We start from the raw sequence: 21,602 nt of genomic DNA on the forward strand, positions 1-21,602 counted from the left end.
TCCCCTCTGCAGCTGGCAATGCTTCCTCTTCCAAGTTCATATTCTCACTGGTCTAGCACTTTAATGTACTACTTAAAACTCTTTGAGTTAAATGGGCAGTAATTTTTTTTACTTGGAGAAAAAAAACCTGTAAGCTGCCATAAAGTGCTCGCTTGACAGGATAGAACCTGAAAGACTTGACATCCCTGACACCGGCATTTTGGCAAAAGCGTTCACCCTGAATCAAGCACGCCGCTGGCCCTGTCTTCCAGTTTACAGCGGGGAAAGGGGACTGCAGAACTAATTAAACGACATCATGAGGACACAGTCAGACAAATCCAGACCATGGGACACTTGACGAGACAACTGTCCTCCCCTCTTTAAAAGGTAACGACATGGGGAGAGAAAACAGGTGTGTGGCACTGTTTATTACTAAGACGCCAAAGAGACACAACAAACCAGGTGCACCTTCATGCATGAACTTGACTGGATCCTGTCAGGGAGACTGCAGGGGAGAACCATAAGAGACATTTTGGGGACAATCGGGGAAACGGAGTAAGAACTGCCTATCAGGTGGGATATGGAATGACTATTCATTTTGTGGGATATGAAAAATAGCACTATGGTTACACAGGAAACCGTCTTCATTCCTAGGAGAGTACTCATGGCTGAACCATCATGATGTCTGCAACTCTTTTAAAGCAGTTCAAAAGTAACCCAAAAACTATACAAACACACCCCATACACAAATACACAAAGAGAATGAGACTCTGAGGGAAAATTCCAATCCCTCCCTCAAAACCTACTCACAGCATCGCCCCATTCTTCTAGGTTTTATTAGTCGTTGTCAGCTCAGAGCCCTAGGCTTGAGACTGTGGTGTGTCCTGGAATTGTCCCCTGTACTCAGTGAGCACATGCTGTGTACAAGGTCCCCTTACAGGGCCCAAGAACCCAATGAGGTTGAAGACAGCAGTGCTTTCTCTCATGCTCAAAGCAGCAATCTGGTTAGATAGACCAGGCTCATGGACCAGGCTAAGATGGACTCCCTTGGCCAAAATCCCACCTTTTCTCAGCCCAGGAATGTCCTGTGTGCATACAGCAGGCCTCTAAAAGGCAGGAGATGCTTTTCAGGGAGGGGCCACCCCACTGCAAAGGTCAGAGTGATGTCTCCCAGAGGCACCTGGGCAAGAGGCTAGAGGTAGCCCCCCAAGCACAGTGGGACTCTCCTCCTGCCACACCCCTGGGAAGGTCAGCAATAGGGTCCTAGAGGGCCCTCATTCACACCCAGGCCTGGACGACATGTGGGCTACGTGGCTGACTACAGGGACCCTGCGAGCATGGAGGTGCCAGGAAGATGCAGGCTCCGTTGGAAACACCCACCAGCAGCCAAGGTGGCGCATCAGGCAGGAAGCTGTCCATGCAGCCAAGGCTGTGTGACTGCTCTGGAGGATGACACAGGTCCGCACAGCATCAGGGTTGGGGACTCCCGGAATAATCCCACCCTGATCTTTCAGGATTGTACAGGCTTTGTGCTAATTCCTGGAACACGCTGTGACTGACAAGTAGCTGTGACTGACATTTCAGAAATCAGCCAGAACAAGGAGACCGGCCATCTCCTCCGTGACCGCCCCTCAAACCCCCACAGGACACCAGCACGGCATCCTGATGGCCCAACCCTCTACACTGTGCGGTGTATACTCGCTCCACTGTCACCTGTGTGCCCCACCATGCCACATCCTCCTCACTGGGCACTTGATACACACACGGTTCACTGAATGTGTGTGGGGTGGAGCCAGCATGCTGTTATTCCTTCGCCCCAGGTTAAGAGCACGGACACCAGTCGAAACCACAGAAAACCCATTTTCCAAGATGAACCACACACCAATGCCCCTCAGCCTCCACCTTATCCCCCGAGAACCACCCCCAGCAGCACACCTGCCCTGATGTGGTTATCAGACGTGGCACCTGCCTCCTCACTTACAACTAGGCAAATAGCTATATGTTATGGAAGGAAGTGAGGAATGGGGCCCACTGCTCCTCACACCACCCACTAAAAGGATTGGGTGGGGCTTTCCTAACGCCTCCCACAAACCAGAGCAAGGAAAGCTGCTTTCACTGACCCTCATGGGCACAGTGCATACAGACACACATACATGAACGTGCATGTACACACGACACCCACCACATGCTTGAGGTAGCCACCGCTCTCCGTTTCGGGTCCCTGAGCCATCCTATGAGGCGTGTCAGATCCTGTTCCTATTCTTCCTCAGCTCAGCCGCTCTTAAGCAGGGGGGAGGCAGGGTGAGCTACACTGGCCCGAGCTATTCTACCAGGTCTTGTGCCCCAACAATGGGCAGGAGTGTCCTGAATGGGCGCCCTCCCAAGGCCTAAGGCACTCACCAGAAGTTCCAAAATGCTCCCTATCAGGTCACCCTTGGGCAACGAGGTCACCACTGCCTTGGCTCAGCTCAGCCAACTGTGGCCTCATTTGAGACCAGGGTAGGGCCACATACGATGCGTATTTCACAGCAACAAAGGCAAATTTCATTCCCTCTTCAGATCAACCACTTTCCACAACTATAGCCACTGCCCAGACTCACAAATGGGTTGTCTCTACCAGAAGGTAACTCTCCTGAGTCAGCCAACAAATGCTTTTCAATCCACTCTAGACTTGCAATACAGAACCTTAGACACCACATCAAAGGAGCGAGATGTCAACTGCTGACTCTACCTGGCTCTGAGACAGCGAACCAAGGCCTCCTTGGAACGGATGTCCTTCCCCTGGCAGGCCAATGCCATCCCCATCCCCTGTCAGGCGAGGGACGCTCCTCCCTTCTGAGGCTAGGGGCCTGCTCGGTTGTGGTGTTACAGGCAGCCTAGCGGGGGCCAGGGGTGAGAACTTCAGGGGCCAGGAGCTTGCCGGCCCCCATGGCCTTTGGTCCCCAGGGCTTCTTTCCATCAGCAGGTCTCTGAGTGACCTCCATCCCTATGACATTGCCTATACTGCCAACCACACACCCAACGCTGTTCACAGCTCTCCCAGTATTCTCTCATTCACCAAAATATGAATAACCCTTTCTGAGGTCCCTGAGGATTCTGACTCATTGAAACACAGTCCATGATTTCAAAGACTGTATTCTGTGCTGTCTCTCTTGTCTCCACAGCCCGCAGCAAGGAAGGCAAAGCGCCCACTCGGACTGCCCCGAATGGAGCAAGAAACCCAACTCTCAAGCTGATCTGTCACGGTGGGCTCGACCCCGGGCAGAGCCCAGGGATAAAGTAAGAGGCTGCCTGGAAAGAGGGAAGAAGATGGGAAAAGTAAGTGTGCTGCAGGAGAAAGGCCACTTCTACTCCTGCCTCTGAGGCCCCATGCCCATGTAAGCTGGGGGCTGGGGGTGCAAAGGGGAACAAGCCAAAATGCTGGCAACGAGGGGCGATCATGATCCAGGGGAAGAAACACGCACAAAAGCAAAAGGTGACAAATGAGGTTAAGAGCCACATTAGAAGACGGTACACAAGACGCACATATGGGGACGCACGGGAGAGAAGAGCGAAGGCTTCGGGGCAGTGCGGGAGGCCTCACAGAGCAGGGAAGGTGGGTGGAAAGTGGAAGACAGAAGGTGGAGCAGGAAGGCACGTTCAGGGCAAGTGAGCTCAGGGGTGGGTTCAGGGAAGGTGGAAGGCAGGGTCAGTGGACAGTAAAGTGCGGCAGAGAGCAAGGGGGCAGAATAGATGACTGGAGCTTCCTGGTCTTTAAACAGGAGTAGAGCTCCAGCCTGGCCAGTGCAGAGACAAGATGGCACTGGGGGAGGGACATAAAGGAGGGCCAAGAAAGGAGCCTTGGAGACAGGAAAGCCAACTGGGACCCTGGTGGCACAGTCCAGGTCTGAACTAACAGAATGGGGGTGGGACTGGGGGCTGGGAAGAGACGTGGAGGCAATGTGACCCGCCAGCTGGTGGGATGGAAAGAGTTGAGAGTGAATCTCAGTGTCCACCTGGCACAGCTGGGCAGGGGTGGTGCCATTCACCAAGAGAAGGAGCAGGAGGAGGGAGGGAGAGAGTCGCCACGAGGAGCCCCCCCCACACACATTCCAGTCGGGCCTGCCGAGCAGCCCCCAGTGTACGGCATCTGTGAGCTGAGCACTACTCCATGCCTGGTGGTGGTTTAGCACCCCAAATGAGTACCCCAATCTCACCTGCATCCAAATGTTGTCTGTAACAAGGTTGTGATTCCCACGCAGAAGAAGATGGTCCCGATGAGTTGGCTGGTGGCCCACTGGTCATACCCCACACACATGGCATCAGCCAGCAGGAAAGGCACCGCGATCGTGCCACTGAAGCAGGTCAGGTAGTGCTGTGGGCGAGAGGAGAGACAGGGGAGAGTCAACAAGCCCTCCCTCAGCGTTTCTGATTTTATCCTAACTTTGCTCCCCCACCGTCTTTAAAACATAGCCCACGTGAAGCAGCTCTTTTCTAGGTATACACTCACATCATGTGCCAAACCGTGTATTTTTTCTTTCTTTTCAGCATTTCGCCTCTTCATTATGTTTTCTTGCCTTATTACGCAATCAAGTTTCTAAAAGAGAACCAGGTAACCCAGGCACAACAAGCAGCATTCCTTCTTGGCTTAGTCTTAGTAGAAAAGGCTTAAATAGTCTACCAAGAAGCTCTTTACTGTGTATTTTGACAGTCTTTATAGTGTTTGGGAATCCCCAGGCGGTGCAAACAGTTAACGCGCTTGGCCACTAATCAAAAGGTTGGAGGTTCAAGTCTCCTCAGAGATGCCTCAGAAGGTCTGCCGATCTACTTCCGAAAAATCAGCCATTGAAAGCCCTAAGGAGCACAGTTATACTCTGACAAACTGATACAGACAGAGTCACCAGAAGTCGAAATCAACCTGATGCCAACTGGGAACCGGTTATAGTGTTTAGATAGCTTCTCTCCGTCTCTAAGAGAATAGGATAATGGAAGAATTCAAAATAGGAGCTCTGGAGTTAAGGCTGCCTGTATCCCAATCCAAACTCTGTTGCTTTCAAGTTCCTTCAAGTATCTCGGGCAAAATACTCAAGATGCCTATCTCTGCGTGCCTCAGCTTCCTTAGCTGTAAAGAGAAATAACAAGAGCGCCTCACCCTGTATGGACATTAGGAGGTTTAAATGAATTGTTGTACCTAAAGTTGCACGGAACAGCGCCAGCACAAAGGAAGCGGCCAACACAAGCTCTGGTGACCTTTTCCTTATATGATTCTTTCTAGGAGTGTTTTCTTATTGTTTTTCAAATGCTTTTTCAGCCTTAATTGCTAAAACCGTATGACCTCTCTCCTCTAATTGTTAACGTGAACGGTGTTGCACCAAGCTAGTCTGGCATTCCTGAAACAAACCCTACCCAGTCACGCCCTGCTTTTCTTCTAGGATTTGATTTGCTAACATTTTATGCAGAATTTGGCATCTATATATTCCTAAAAGAATTGGTCCTTTTTTTTTTTTTTTTTTTAATATTTTCACATCTGGGGATAAAGTTATACCAGCTTCATTGTATGAGGAGTTTTCCGTCTTTTTCTACGGTCTGAGATTGTGGACAAACACACAATTTGTCTGTTCCAACCAGGGAGGGGTGAAGGGGAAACAGTAGGTGTGGCGATCCTCCAGAAAGAACCCCATCCCTCTTTTCCCATGGGGACCTCCCTCTCCCTATTCCTCGTGGCCCTGGTAGGATGGTCTTGGCACTCACTGCTACCCTACCAGAAGCCTGGTCATTCAGTTCTTACATTCTGCAAACTTCCTGCCTTTCTTCCCAATGGCTCCCTGTTGCAGCCAGCCTAAACATGCTGCTTGCAGACCATGATATCAACACAAATAGGCTATTTCATGGGGCTCAGAACGATCCTGCTCAGCACTTCTCAGAGCTGCTCACAAGTCAATGTACATGGTATGTTGTCAAGAAGGACATGACCCATGCAGGGTTTCCCGATCTATTTGACCACAGAAGACTTCTTCCAGAAACATCTATAATAGAAGCATCTCAAAAAGTGTGCTTTCTGAACATGGTTCAGGATACTCAGCCCAAGGTAAGTTATCCTGCAAGGCTGCACCGCTGTTTTGGCAGACTCCTCCAGGTTACCAAGTACTCTGACACCGAGAGAAGAGGGGGCAGGAAATTCAACCAAAGCATCGGCTGTCAGCAGGTAGAGCCCCACCTCCCGGAGTGAATCCACCAGTCTCAGCCACATCTGGCCAATGACCCTGACTTTGAGCATCTGAGATACCTTAGAGTCAGGTGATCACTCAAACTTGAGAAATGAAGGATGGAAAAGTCAGACCTCAGGACACAATCCAAGCTAAAACCACGAAAGCAAATACAGCCAGAGGTGTGCATCTGAGAAAAAACCAACCGCCTTGTCCTCTTTCTCCAAACACCCCACTCTAACCCTGTGGGAGGGGACAGGCTGCAGAGAGAGATGACGGGCATGGCAGAGACACGGTCCTGCCTCCACCGTCACCTCTGCCTGACCCCTCACCACCCTCCCAGTGTTCCTGCTTGGCTCCCCCTGAAAGCTGCAGCAGAGAAAGCAGCCACCAGCACAGCAAAGTTTCCCTGCCTTTAAAAAATAAGACTAAAACCTCTCATTTATATTGCACCCTTAAAAAACAACCAAAATGTCCTATTTACATTCTGGCTACCATGGCACTTTTCACTGCCACCCATATTAGATGGCAGAGCTTTCCATGACTGTGAACGGGATTCAATAAATCCAGGTATTGCTTGTCGGGGGGATGGAAACCACCCATTCATTGCCTCCTCTTCTTTCTAGTCTTGTCCTCCTTCTCTCCTCCCTTCTTCCTACAGCTCCGCTCTTCTATCCTTCCTGTCGCTCCACTTCTCCTATTTATTCCCTGAACATTTTTCTTCTTTCCTTCCCCTGTTAACCTTCTCTTGCTCTTTTCTTCCTTCCACTATTGGAAAACGGATGCTAATCACTCCCATTCATCATTCTTAAAATACCAATGTATGATAAAGTCTCTGAAAAATAAAAATCAAAGTTGAATTAAACAAAACAGCCTGTAGAGCATTCGAGCACCTTACCTGTAACCCCAGGAAGATACACAAGTACCAGGGAGGAACGTCTTCTATGGTGTAAATCATGTCCGATCTCGGGGGGTCTAAGCTGCCGGTGCTGTCCAGGGTCTCCGCCAGAGAGCTCTGTGAGCAAGAGAGAAAGACAGTTACTCAGTAAAGCCGAGTCAGCTCAGGAGACCTCTGTCCTGGCCCTCTCCTGTAAAATTAAGCCTTGAATACCTCTGGAGTCCCTGGAAGGTGCATACGGTTAACATGCTCAACTGCTAACCAAGAGGCTGGAAGTTTGAGTTCACCCAGAGGTACATTTGAAGAAAGGCCTGGCAATCCGCCTCTGAAAAATCAGCCACTAAAAACCCTACGGAGCACAGCTCTACTGTGATACACGTGGGACCACCAAGAGTCAGAGTCAACTCGGTAGCAACTGGTTTTGTTTTGTTTTTTACCTTTGATGTAATGTTCAAAAACACTCAGTATCCCTTGGCATTGACTCCTCTCTGACAGCAACCCAGGGGCTCCAAAGGCAGGCCACAGGGGCCAGCTTGGCACGCGCAGTCCTGGGTAGAGCCCCAGATGGAGAGATGTTATTAAATGCCAACCACTTACAAACAGGAGAGCACGGGTCTGTCCCTCTACCCCACCATCCACTGCAAGGAGACAGGACCCTTCTACCTGAATAAAGTCCTACACCCTCCTATCAAAACACCACTGCCCGGACAACAATTTTGAGTGAGAAGAATAAAATTTAAAAGTCTACAAACATGATGATTCAAGTTTTGTTTAAAAAACAGAGGCCAGAATTGTATTTATAGTTCAGGTGACAATTTTTACTTTCTCCTTCTTCCCTCACCATTTTTTGTGTGTGTGTGTGATTTAGGTGAAAGTTTACCAACAAATTAGTTTCTCATTCAAAAATTTATATACAAATGGTTTCATGGCATGGGCTGCAATCCTGCATTGCGTCAGCACTCTTTCCCTTTCCCTTTCCATCCCAAGTTCACCATGTCCATCCGTCCAGTTTTCCTGTCCCCTCCTACCTTCCTGTCCCCTCCTACCTCTTTGTTCCTGGGCAGGTGTTGTCCACTCGATCTTGCATACTTGACTGATCTAAGAAGCACGATCCTCACGTGTTATTGTTTATCTTATAGGGCTGCCTAATCTTTGGCAGAAAGGTGAACTTCAGGAAATGGCTTCAAGACTGAGTTAGAAGGGTGCCCAGAGGCCATACATAGTCCCAGGGGTTCCTCCAGTCTGTCAGACTAATGATTTTTTTAAAAATGTTCAAACCATGTCAAAATCATCAGGAAGACCAGAACGCTTTAGGTTTTAGCCTAGACATTTCTGGTCAGCTTCAGCATCACTTTCGCTGTTTTTTTTTGTTGTGTTAAGGTGTTCCTTTGCAGCAACCCCATGTGTTTGAGAGTTGAACTGGCTGTAGTCCTTACAGGCCTGTTTATTCCCCAGTGCTGCTGGGTGGGTTCGAACTGCCAACCTTTAGGTTACCAGCAGAGTGCAAGCCGTTTGTGCCATCCAGGGACCTTTCAGCCTAACTTCTCAACTCAGCATCTGAGCCAAGAAGAAAACTCAAGGGAACCCCAAGTGTCCAGCTTAGCCTCACAACCACTCCGGTTCTAAAACCCTAGGAAAAAGTTCTTGCATTCCTCAGAATCTGAGACATGTGTCTTTTTAAAATCTTTTATAACTTAGAGGTCAGTGAAAAAGAGCAAGACCCTCAAAGAGATGGATTAACACAGTGGCTGCACCAACGGGCTCAAGGATAGCAAAGGCTATCCATGAGGATGGCGCAGGACCGGGCAGCGTTTCGCTCTGTTGTACACAGGGTCACTATGAGTTGGAACCTAACAACAGGAAACAAAATTAAAGATATTCCACAAAAACAATAAAGATGATGACATCCTGACCCCTGACCGTAACTAGGCCAGTATCTGCCCTCTCATCTGATGGACGTGATGTGTAGGAAGATGCTGCTCCATATGTTTGTCACTTAATTGTCAAAGCACAGGTCACTCCATTTTCAATGCATAGGGAACTGGGATTTGGGGGCCAAATACCCTTAAACAAAGAAGTGATGTAGTTTAGTCTCACCTTAAAGTCTAAAAGTAAATATCTAATATAAGCTGACATTTGAACTAATCCAAATGTGGGCTGAATATGACCTTTTGGAGAGAACCTTTCTTCCACTCAAACCATGATATTCACAGGTTTGCAATGCTGAATGGGTTAAAAAGGATTATACGTGTCCTTCAAAAAGGTTGGCAGAAACAGTGGAGAAAGTACGTCTGTGAGTGAGGAATTCAATACATGGTGCCTGTTTTGCTGACATACATCTATGGATGTTAAGTTCACCACACAAAGGACAATTCAACACCGTCACGTTGTATCACAGATCAGCAGCGTGTCTGCTCAGGGAGAAAGATCTGAAGACAGTACAGAAATGCTATGATTAGTGACCTGCTACAATAACGTTATAAGGCAACATTACAGTATTCAAACAGCGTTAAGACAGTGAGTTTTAACTATAAAGTCGATGCACAGAATGGAAAAGACTTTGTATCTGTCCTTTGTCAGCCTGGACAGGCTGAGATTAAGGTGTGCATACATACACACATGTGCACACACACATACCTGGAATTACTGCAAATGCCCACAGGTAGTATTAAAATGACACAGAGTAGTGAGCTGTGTGGTTGGGAAGATCAAGAAGCCTGTCAGAAAAATGCTGCCCTGCCCATCTTCGAGGTGGAAGGGATGCGGGTGTGGCGATGGAACCGTGGTTGGCACCACGTTGAGCCATTGCTGCATGAACTATACAAGCCACTTTCCAACAGAAAAAGATGCAAAAACAAAAACCTCCAAACATCAAGATTCCTTTAAAAGATGACTGCATTAACAGTTTAATAACGTCATTTAAAAAAGAGTTCTCCATCTTATGTGATGGTCTGACATAATCTAAAACAACAGCAAATTACTTGCCCTTCAAAGATTAAAGCAAACCCAGAACTCAGCTCTCTGTTTGGAGACTTCTTCTAATCTAATAACCCTTCTGATTATTTCTATGGCTATTTATCTAGTCTGGCATTTCTGGGGCCAGTTTTAGTCTTTTTTTCTTTCATGAAATCATTTCATCTAGAGCAGAAATCCGCAAACTTTTTTTGTAGAGCCATATGGTAAATATTTTAGGCTTCGCAAGCCATACGGTTCTGTCACAGCTACTCAACTCTGCCATCCTAGATTGAAAGCAGCCACTGCAATATGTGGCTGTGTTCCAATAAAACTTTATTTACAAAAACATGCAGTAAGCCAGACTTGGCTTGTAGGTTGTAGTTTGCCAACCCCTGCTGTAGAGTTTCAAACTGATTATCATCAAGCTGCATGTAATACTCTCTTGGATATTGTATCTCCCTTCAAACTGCTAATGTACATTTTGGCAACTCTTTATACTATTTTCAGGTCCTTAAATCTGAAATTATTTCATAATAAAAAATTTAAACATTTTAAAAAATTATATTGTGACAACTTTGTTCACTTAACATATTAGCAAAACTCTTAACGTTTGATAACACATTTTCTGCACAGATGTGGAGAAACAGGTACTCCTGTACCTCCAAGTTGGAGAACAAACTGGTACAATCCCACAGAGGACAATTTGATAATATCTATATAAATCACATATGCATATGCCATTTCCTCCAGCAATTCTATTTCTACGGATTTATTCTAGATTTGTAACTATGTGTGTGGGAAAGGACCTACATATAAAGTCATTCACTATAGCACTGATAGTAGCAAAAAAATGCAAAATAACAACGCAATGCCCATCAGTGGGATACTGGTTAAAGTAATTATGGGGCATCCACACAATGGGCCCCCATGCAGCTTTTAAAAAATATTAATAAAAAGAAGAATGAATCTCTTTATGTAGCAATGGGGAAAGATCTCAAGATATATTGATAACTGAAAAAAATGACGATACAGAAAAGTGTGTATAATCTTTGTAGAAGGTAGAGAGAGCAGAAAGGAGACTATACATTCAAAGTCCCTTTTATATGCATCAACAGCCCCTGGAAAGAAATCCAACAAGCTAATAGCAGTGATTACCTTTTTCTTTCTTTTTGCAATGGGGGAGGTTGGGACTGCATGATAGGCAGGGAGGAAGACAGGCTTAATTATGCATATTCCATATGTTTTGATTTTTTAAATCATGAGACTATATTATCCATTCAAGAAATTAAGTAAAATTAATTTAATTTTTAAAAATAAAAAGAATCTCAAAAATATTTCTTGAGCTGGTGAGGTGTACATTCTGAATGTTGTTGTTAGGTGCCTTCGAGTTGGTTCTGACTCACAGCAACCCTACTTAAAACAGAAGGAAACACTACCGGTCCTGCGCCATCCTCACAATCACTGCTGTTTGAGCCCACTGTTGCAGCCACTGTGTCAATCCATCTCATCGAAGGCCTTCCTCTTTTTTGCTAACCCTCTACGTTACCAAGCATGACGTCCTTCTCCACGGACTGGTCCCTCCTGATAGCATGTCCAAAGTACGTGAGACGAAGTCTCGCCACCCTCGCTTCTAAGGAACATTCTGCCTTCACTTCTTCCAACACACATCACGTATGGGGGAACTAAACAAGTTGTAGCATAATGGGTGCATGTATGTGCGTGCGTGCGTGCATATGCTCGCACGTGTGCAGGCATGGAGAGTATATGAAAGATACATACCAGACTGCCAGTCACTGGAGGCAATCTGGTGAGAATGGTGAGGGTAGATTTTAAACTTTTTCTTTATATATTTTTGGCCTATTTATTATTAAGCAAAATGTTCAAAAGAACTTTATTTTTCCAGAATGGTTAGTACTCCCAACAAAAGGCCACTTAAAAATGAATTAAAGGGGGAAAAAGGTTTCTAACTTAAAACACGGATTGCAAAGTTATGAAGATTTATGTTTAGCAAACCTTGTGATAATAGTAACTGTGCGGCTTCAACACGGGACAGCAAAAGACTCCAGTGGTCAGCAGCGTGGGATATTCAAGTGGAGACTCTTTATAGCTAGTTCCCATACAACTATTTTCACATTATAGCAATCTCTGCTTCCTAACAGCCTCATGCTTTTTTTTTTTTCTTTTTAACTGCAGTGAAAACATACATACGAAAACATTTGCCAATAAAACAACTTCCATGTTTACAATTCCAGCCTCACGCTGCTTTACACTCTCCGTTGTTTATTCCTGGGGTATGTTGTTATGGCCCCATTTTACAGATGAGGAGTTGGAGACTCGGAGAAGTTGAATGGCTCGCCCAGGACCTGAACACAAGCAGGCTGACCCCAAGGGCTGCACTCTCTATCATCATGGTATAGACATGACTCTCACAAAGAAACAGAGATACTTTTTAATTACATGAAACAAACGATCTTCTGAAATTGTGATTAGTCATGATTTTCAGTACCAGCGCAACCATTTCAAGCACTTCTGCAAACGAATTTTGTGAGATACTGTAAAACAATACTGACATTTCAATGACAGCATCTAAGCCGTTCACTTGGTTATTTAATTTACTTTGTTAAAATACCCTCACTATTAAGTTCAATGGAAACCCTGGTGGTGTAGTGGTTAAGTGCTACAGCTGCTAATTAAAAGGTCAGCAGTTCAAATCCACCAGGCGCTTCCTGGCAACTCTACCAGGCAGTGCTACTCTGTCCTATAGGGTCGCTATGAGTTGGAATTGACTTGACGGCAATGGGTTTTGGATGAGGTTCAATTCCCTGTAACATTTCTAATTTAAGAATTCCAGTGATGCTGAGGTCAGGGCTCAGAATGAACGGGGTGTGGGTCACCTTATGAATTCAGGATTCGAAGCATTATCCTTCTGGTCCTTCCAGGAATAAACCCCTTTGGGGAAATTCTAAGATGGGTACCTTGTAGCTAATGTCACATTAAGTAGCATTTACCACAACGGGCATTCCAGAGTATTAACAGAACCCAGAAAAGCCAATTTGGTAATAAAATAAGCAGATTACAAGTACGAAGATGGAAGAGCTCACTGTAATTAGGGAAACAAGCATGAGGAGGGAGGACATAGTACTTCTAGCTCCCAGTCTTGTCTCTGAATGCCCCGTTCTTATGTCACAGTCAGGCAGTGTGGGAGTGAGCCTCTCTTTCAATGTCATCTGAAAAGCAAGACCCCAAAGAGCAGTATCCTCTGGTGTGAAGTTTCCTTTGCACAAATTCAAGACAGGACAGGACCTAAAAAATTCATTTTCTCTCATCTTTAAAACAGGGGTAGTGATAGCAATTTTCTAATCTGGTCGTTGTGAGGACTAAATGTGACAGACAGCACAAGGAATTGAGCCCAAGGTCTGGTGTATAACCACCACTCAACACACGCAGCTCTTCTCATTATACTCCTCATTTCACAGGTAAGAAAATGGCCAGGAAAAAATGAAGCTATTTTATCTCATTAGTATTTGAGGAAAACACAAATGAATCAATGTCAAGACAATGAGGTAATTTTTCACCCAAGCAGGTAAACACACGCCCAGTCTAAAGGGGCTAGACATCTTCTCCTGCAACCACGTCATTATCTGTAAAAGGTACATCCACAGAGGTTAAAAAGCCCCAAAGTGTTAACGCGCCTTACTACCAAGGCAGGAGACAGCCATCATTTCCTGGGCAACAGAGCAGGAAGTTGGTACCCTAGACATTCTTGTGACCCCGTGATTAAAGACCTAGTACCCAAGAGCCAGGTGTGGTCCTGACAAGTGTGTGGAGAAAAGCTTTGCTCCCAAGTGTGCCATGTGAACACTGAGACGCCATCAGGCCATGCGGGGCCCACATCCCATGGTGTGGAGCCAGGCAGTGTGAGGGTCACAGGCAAACTGAAGGCTTCTTACCAGTCCACATGTCAGCCCTCTGCTGCTCTGTGTCTCCGTGCTCTGCAGGGCAGCTTGGAACCTAACACTGCAGAAGTATCGGGATCTCAGCGTGAGTCTACTTTCATTAGCCTACCCCAAATTTACAACAGCGTCAAGCAACGGGAAAAAAACAGCAATATTGGTCAAGAGAGCCAAAATTAATTTCCATCTCCCAGTCTAGAAATGTAGTTTAAAACAACAACAAAAACAAAACACTACCACTACCACTACCACCACCACACACACACACACACACACACACACAAAACAATTTATCCAAACAGTGGTTCAAGAATATAATGTCTCATTATACAGTAATACCTGTGAAAGCCAGAACCTGCCTAAGGTGGAAACCTGTCAGAGAAGGAAAACGCAAAAATATTTTCCACTGAAACGAGCAATAGAAAAGTGGTAAGACTGCACCCCATCAAAGGTGGAAAACTTGTGAGGCCCAGAAAAACAAGGCAGTTTTGCTGAGTTCCAGCTCTCACAGGTTTTACTTTTTAAGTTGTTTAATTAGTAAACTTTCACAGTGAAAATAAAATTTATTTTAAAGGTTTATCAATTGAAACTGCAATGAAATTCAGGGGTTTTAGAGTTGCAGTGCCATCTGGAAATGTCATATTATCAAACTCTCCCTGGATGTCAGGCACAGTGGCAGATACAAAGAAAACAAGGCATCTGACCCCTTTTGAGCAGCTCTGGTTTCATGAATATGGCCACAAAGACTGACCCTTCAAAGACATGGGGTGGGGCAACAAAAATTTCCCCCCACCTCAGTGTGTGATTTCCACTGCTTTGGTCAAAGAGTCTTGTCCGAGCATTTTCATAATCTAAATAAACTACTTACTAGTTTCCTTCTTTGTCTTATTTACTGCACATCTATATATATCAGGCACAGTGCTAGGAACTTCATAGATATTATTGCATTTAATCCTTAAAACAACCCTGAGATAGATGCTTTTATTTTTATTCCCATTTTACAGATGAGGAAACTGATGCCCTCGGAGCTTAAGTATCAGGATCTGAGTCATATCTGCACCCAGACCTCACTTTAGACCTCAAGCTCTTAACCACTTACCTCTGGGGCCCCGGGGGCTGAGGATTTTTTTAATATCTAGATAATTCTACCGACAAGGTTTGTACCTTAATTGCCATTGAGGTAGTTAGAAACTAGTGACTTCTATTCATCGCTCCTTCTGCTATTCATTATTATTCTATTATTCACTAGCAGAGAACACACCCATACACACACCCACTCAGGAGGGGAGAGACTAAGCCCATGTAAGGCAGCAGCCTGGGGTGGCAGGCGGGGCAGTGATGGGAGGGAGTACCTTTTCTGCAATGCCGTTTTCTGTAGTGTAGATTGCCATGAGCTCGGTGTCTTCGTTGTCCTGTTCACCGCTGGATGTGGCACCTCCATTTATCACCACCTGAAAAGAAACATCCCATTTACAGTCTGTCTCAACACACACCACTCTGTGTATAGAAACATTGTTTTTCCCCAAAAGCCCTTGTCAGCTCTATGTTCCGGAGCTGTGAAGCTCCCTTCTACTTCCCTTTGGCCTTGCCCCCGCCCCAGCCTACCCCACCCTCAAAGGGAGGGAAACACGCCCCCTTCTGCCCACAGTTCTGTGCCACCAGGGCTGCAGCTAGGAACCGGAACACACATAGTAGAAGGTTCTGGAGCCCAGGGGGAAATGAAACAAGCTTTTACTGAAGGGACAGGGGGATTCAGCAGAGGGAAGCCAGGCTCTAGGAGGCGTGGGTCCCACGGGGACTGTTCCTGTCTGATCTGCACATCGCTCATGTGTTACATGCCGGGAACTACTAAATGTTATATAAAGATGAAGAGGGCTAGTCAAAATACTCATCTATTTTACTGGTATTTTTTTGCTCTGGTTTGTGGGTTTTGGTTTGTGAAATTAGTCATTTTAATGATCTCCTTTTACAAAAACATGAAATTTAATTTTAAAAATCAAATGTTAAAATCTTTTCTTCAGGAAAGGCATGGAGTTTTTGCTTTTTTTTTTTTTTTTTAAGAGAAAAGGATGGAAATTGCTGTTGACAGTAACAAAACTTCACATTTTTGAACCTCTAAATATTAGTTTAACTGGGAAATAAAACATGCCTTGGTCAGCTTTCTAGACTTAATAAAAGACTGGTTTCTTTTCTGCTATTAATAGCATCACAGATAACAGAGGGGAATCTTGGCAACAGTCATCTCAGGAAATTGATCAAGTTTTTGTAAAAATAACAGCAGATTATTTATAAACACTTTTGGGAACAAGATGTCCTTCCCTCCTCCTTTCAGCCCCAAAACTATTTGAGACCAAACTCACGGCTTTAAATTCTCCTAAACTGTTATTGTATAATCACTCAATCCGCTACAAAAGCAGGTTTTGTCTTCTCTGCCTAAATGCGCCCAGCTCGTTACTTGCTGACTGTCTCTAACACGCAGGGCTGATTAGTGGTGGAGTGGGCGAATGTGTCTGTTGGTCAATAAATGTCTCATTTTTCTTGTTCAAGTGCATCATTTCTGCTAAGCTAAAATAATGATGCTGAAGTCCTTGTTTCGAGACAGTCATCCTGAGATTGTTGAACATGTAGGATGCAGGAGTGACATGAGCAACAGCCTACAAGTATCATATGGAATGTCAGGCCCACAGCAATGCCAGGTTTGAACTGACAGCTCAATTACGTTGATACCAAACAGAAGTTACACTGAATCTCCTGCTTACTGACACCTGTAAGGTGAAGATTACAGGCATCTGTGAAACCCCGGTCTCTGATTCAAGGGTCCAAAACTCTATCACCTATTTAGGATGTGGTGTAACCAGGGCTTCAAACCAGTTGTTTCCAGTTAGACCCCCTGCTGAGATCTTGCCTTTCCACCAGAGATATACTGGATCACGATCTACATTTTAACAAGATTCCCAGGTTTACACGCACACAGGCATTAACAGGGAGAATTACACTTTCCATGAGTATCGCTGGAACCTTTTCCTGACCCTCACCACATTTTCCCATGTGACAACTCCAGCTCCCTCCCGGCCGGTTATGAGAGTTGGGGAGAGGGGACCCCTTTGACCTGGACCTCTTTGGACAGTTTGTTCCTGACCTCTATGAATACAGCCACAACGATGATTCTTAAGGAGACGGGATGGTACAAAATAAGATTCTTCCCCACCTCAGTGTGATTTCCAAAGTTTTGGTCAAAGAGCCTTGTCGAAGTATTTTCACCTTTTAACTACTTAGTTTCTTCTTGCTCACACATCTGTTTGCACATCTCTTTTGCTCTGCTGCAGGTACCATGTTAATCATTTTACACATAGTACTTAATTTAATCCTAGCAACACTCCTAAGATAGACACTAGTTTTACTTTCATTTTCACTTGAGGAAACTGATGCCCAGGGCCCTTACATAATTCTGGATCATATTTGCACCCAGACCTCAAGCTCTTAACCACTTTCCTCTCGGATTCTGGCTGAGGCTTTTAACATATCTCGATAACCACCAAGGTGGTCCTCCCAACCCTCTGTGGCTCAAATACTCCTACAGGTCCTTGAAGAAGCCTAACAGAGCAGTCAGGTATACTAGTTTCTTAGAAAATTTATATTGTCCCCCAGAATGGGTGATATCCTGTACAGCAGCCGATGGCGTTAGCCCCCGTTATGGAGGTACCACTTGCCTGAACATTATCCCTGTTCTCTGGTTTAAAGAGGACATAGTGGAGATGGAAAAAGGGAAGAAGGCGGGCCAAACGTTTATTAATTACCCACTGTGTACACAATCGGTATTGATGTACATGATCTCCTCAACGTCTCAAACACCCCCAGATCCAGACAAGAAAGCTGAGGCTCCAAGGTCAAATCCAAGAACAGGGTATCTCACAGGCAGCAGGGGGTAAACTAAGATTTACCTTTGAGCTCAAGCCCATGGTCTTCCCTCAACAGGAAGCTGCTCTTGATAGAACCAGATATCACTCTACCCTGGGGGCCGTCGGCAAGGACAGGCACACACCTGGCGGCAGCGCTACAGGTTCTACCTCTAATCCCTCAAACAGGGGATTATCCACAACTGTTGACTTCTAATAGCCTGTACCCCATTCAAAGACAGCTGACCTGGTGTCTTTGATCAGTACAGCTCAACAGAGAAAAAGGGGGTGGGTGGGGAAGAACAGACACTTCACGGAGGAAAAATTCTAAGTTGCCAAGGAGCATGGGGGAAAAAAGTTTTTACCTCACTAAAATTCAAAGCTTAAGCAGTGTTTAACTTATCGCTCATCAATTTGTCAATTTTTAAAGTTTTTACCTCACTAAAATTCAAAGCTTAAGCAGTGTTTCACTTATCACTCATCAATTTGTCAATTTTTAAAAGCTAGCAGCTAGTGTTTGTGGGGGTACAGTCTCCCACATCGCTGCTGAGAGTATAAACTATTGCAATTAAGTTAAAATACAAAAGGTTAGCATTTATTACAGCAAAAACTTAGAAACAACCCAAGCTCCCACTGTAAGTGGAAATTCTAAATCCATGATTTGCTATTATGCCTTAATTACAAGTTACATCTTCAATGACATGAGATATGCCAAGACATGAAATGATGTTTTAAAAAACCATGCCAGTTGCCACTGAGTCAGTTCCGACTCATGGTGACCCCAAGTGTTACACGGAAGCAACGCGCCATATGGTTTTCTTGGTTGTAATCTTTACGGAAGCAGATCGCCAGGGCTTTCTTCCATGGAGCTGATCGGTGGGTTCAAATCACTAACCTTGAGGTTAGTGGTTGAGCGCAAACTGTGCCACCAAAGGAATTTCTAAAGTGCCGTGTGTGTGTGTGTCTGTGTGTGTGTGTGTCTGTCTGTGTGTAAAAAGAACACCCAATTATTCGTTTCAAATCTCTGGAAAGAAAGACATCAAAATATTAACATTTTTTTTTTCCTGGCTGATGGGATTTTAAATGAACTATGTTTTCCTCTTATATTGGTCTGTATTTTCTACAGTGAACATATTTTTCTTATCAAGAAATTTATATGAGTACTAAAATGACAGAAAATAAAGATATGTAGACTAAAAAAGGATACAAGAGCATCAGTTTTCTTACTACTTCCATTCACTCTGACAACACATTTTTATACCATGAAGCCTGAGGAGAAATATGGATGCTTTAAAACATGTAAAATGTAAAAGGGGAGGGTTAATTATTGTCGTGCAATGTTCAATATCGTATCTTCCACCTCCAGTACTTTATCAAATCCTGACAGGAAATTAGCTGTTTCTCCAACAAAATGATGGGCTTAGATTATGGTAAAGAAATCAATCTGAAATACCTTGTATCTAACCATTAAAACTGCCTACCTGGCTTAGATGAATAAAGGGTGGAAGTGAATGAGGAACTTAGAGGCAGGGGGTTTGGCATGTGTAAAGATTTAGAGGAAAAAGAAATCATAAGTAGTCCAGGAAATGCAAGAGACATTGGCAGGAATAACAATCAAGGATTGGAAAGGAACAAAGTTGGGAAACAGTGAAACTACATGGAAGCTATCTCAGTGACCCAAACAAGAAGTAATAATGACCCAAAAGCAGTGGCAGGAAGGATGAAGGCAGTTAAGAGAGCTGATGGTGGACTGTATGGGGAAGGGAAGGTAGGCAGCTCAGTCAGCTACTTCTCCTACATGCCCCACCCTGTCTGGTATAGTTTGGAACACAAAGAAACATTTAGAAAGAGTAGAATAGAAAAGAGGCCCTTTTAAGGCCCTTCTCAGGACCAAAATTCTATGCCTCTAGGTGGTCCAAATGGTTAAGCGCTTGACTACTACCCAAAAGGTTGGTGGTTCAAACATACCCAGAGGTGCTTTAGAAGACAGGCCTGGCAATCTGCTTCTGAAAAGTCACAGCCTTCAAAACCCTATGGAGCAATTCTATTCTGCACACACGGAGTCGCCGTGGGTCAGAACTGATTTGAAAGGAATTAACAATGAGCCTCACGCAAAAGAGACAATTAGTCAAAATGATGATAAACCATCAGCTTGTACAAAATTTTGTAAACCTGCCAGAGTAAATGACTGGAGCAAGCCTGCTATTCAGTCCTCCTTTGCTCCAAGTTGTGCGTTCCCCAACTATCAGATGAGCATCTTGCATTACTAACATCTTCTATTTCATCTAAAATTAGCAAAACTCCTTAAAAATAAACTGCCATATAGAAATTATCTGAAACCTCAAAACCAGACCAGATAATTTAGTTTTTAAGAGCACCAAAAACTCTAGAAAGAAAGAAGAGGTAAGGAAAAGAATTTCCTACCATGCATAAAAACGTTCATTTCCACCCTACCTTTTAGATGTTCTCAGTTCAAACATATTGCCATATTTCTTCTCTGTCATTTTTTCAAACTTGTACACATTTTAAGCTGAAAACGTTATCTGTTTGATCTGTTAAGAGTACCCCTTCCTCTAAACCATGGCCACAAGGCAGTAGAGTACAATTCTTTTCTTACGGAAAGAGGGGAATTAAACCAATTCTCCAAGCTGATTCAAGGAAACCTACAAACGTACTCTCTACACTCCCTCCATCCCTTTTCAGAATGACACCCTGTCAATCCCAAGATGTAATTATTTTTACAGAAAGAACATTTTCCAAGACAATTATCACCATTCAACTGAGACTTTGGGTTTTAAGACCTAATAACTCCAAACTCTCTCCTTAGGAGCGTGCAAGAAGAAACCCCACGGCACCTGGTATTAAAGTCTAAACAATGAGGTGTATTCTAGTCTTCCTTGCTAAGTTTTTAAAATAGCACAGTTTGCGCGCGCACACACACACAAACTCCTGCCTTCTTTTCATTGTTGAAAACAGGCATATACAAATCCACCATCACAGGGTCAGGGGGCTTAGAGGAATCAAAGCTGCCACGATTGATGCTTTCACCCACGACTGCCAAGGCCATTTCTCCTAACAGAAAATTAAAGAGATGAGACATAAAGGAAGGAGAGGGGAAGAAAAGAAAAGCGATGGAAAAGAAAGAAGAGAAAGAGTAAAGGCCAAGAAAAGATCAGCATCAGTCTCCCCGGCTGTTCTCTCCCGCTCTTCGGGCTTCCTTAGTCCACAAGCTCTGGGCATCTCCTGGCTCCGCACTGCTCGCCTCCTGCCCACTCAACACACCCATCTGGCCACAGCCCCGCAGGGCTTGGATCTCCTTCCGTGTCCTCCGAGTCTCCTTCCGGTGAGCTCCTCTACCCTACCTTTAGAGCTCCGCCTTGCCCGGCCCGCCTCCAGCTGCCCTGCCCCCTCCCCTTTTGGCTCCTCTCAAACCTCTTTCTCCCCATAGTTTCCTGTGCTGGGAGCAGGGGCGTCTTTCTCTAAATTATGTGCCTTTATCTGCATTTCTCTTTATAGACTTTCTCACAATCAGTCACCTTTTATGAACTAGTTAATGTTTAAACTTTCCTTCCTTCACCTACAATTTGAAATACAGGGACAATGTCTTTACGGATTGCTGACAAAATATCCAAAATGTTCGTGGTGAACAGGGAAAGCTCTCCATGTCTCTGGTTTACTGGATTATAAAAGTAGTCAAATCCAGCATAAAGGTAAACTGAGGAAGAGGAAAAGGCAT

At 44.8% G+C, this 21,602-nt stretch overlaps 1 protein-coding gene across 7 annotated transcripts in view; it reads right to left on the minus strand.

The window, feature by feature from the left end:
* The window catches only part of SLC23A2 (solute carrier family 23 member 2), a 143,806-nt gene that overhangs the window by 40,831 nt on the left and 81,373 nt on the right, over positions 1–21,602 (minus strand). For all 7 annotated transcript variants that reach the window (XM_049868805.1, XM_049868807.1, XM_049868808.1 and 4 more), the window contains 3 exons: positions 15,323–15,421; positions 7,063–7,179; positions 4,176–4,333 (listed from right to left, as the gene is read on the minus strand). In XM_049868805.1, coding sequence (XP_049724762.1) covers positions 4,176–4,333; positions 7,063–7,179; positions 15,323–15,421 — 374 coding nt within the window. The remainder of the gene's footprint in view (positions 1–4,175; positions 4,334–7,062; positions 7,180–15,322; positions 15,422–21,602) is intronic.

Source organism: Elephas maximus, chromosome 25, assembly GCF_024166365.1.
Source record: "Elephas maximus indicus isolate mEleMax1 chromosome 25, mEleMax1 primary haplotype, whole genome shotgun sequence".
NCBI lineage: Eukaryota > Metazoa > Chordata > Mammalia > Proboscidea > Elephantidae > Elephas > Elephas maximus.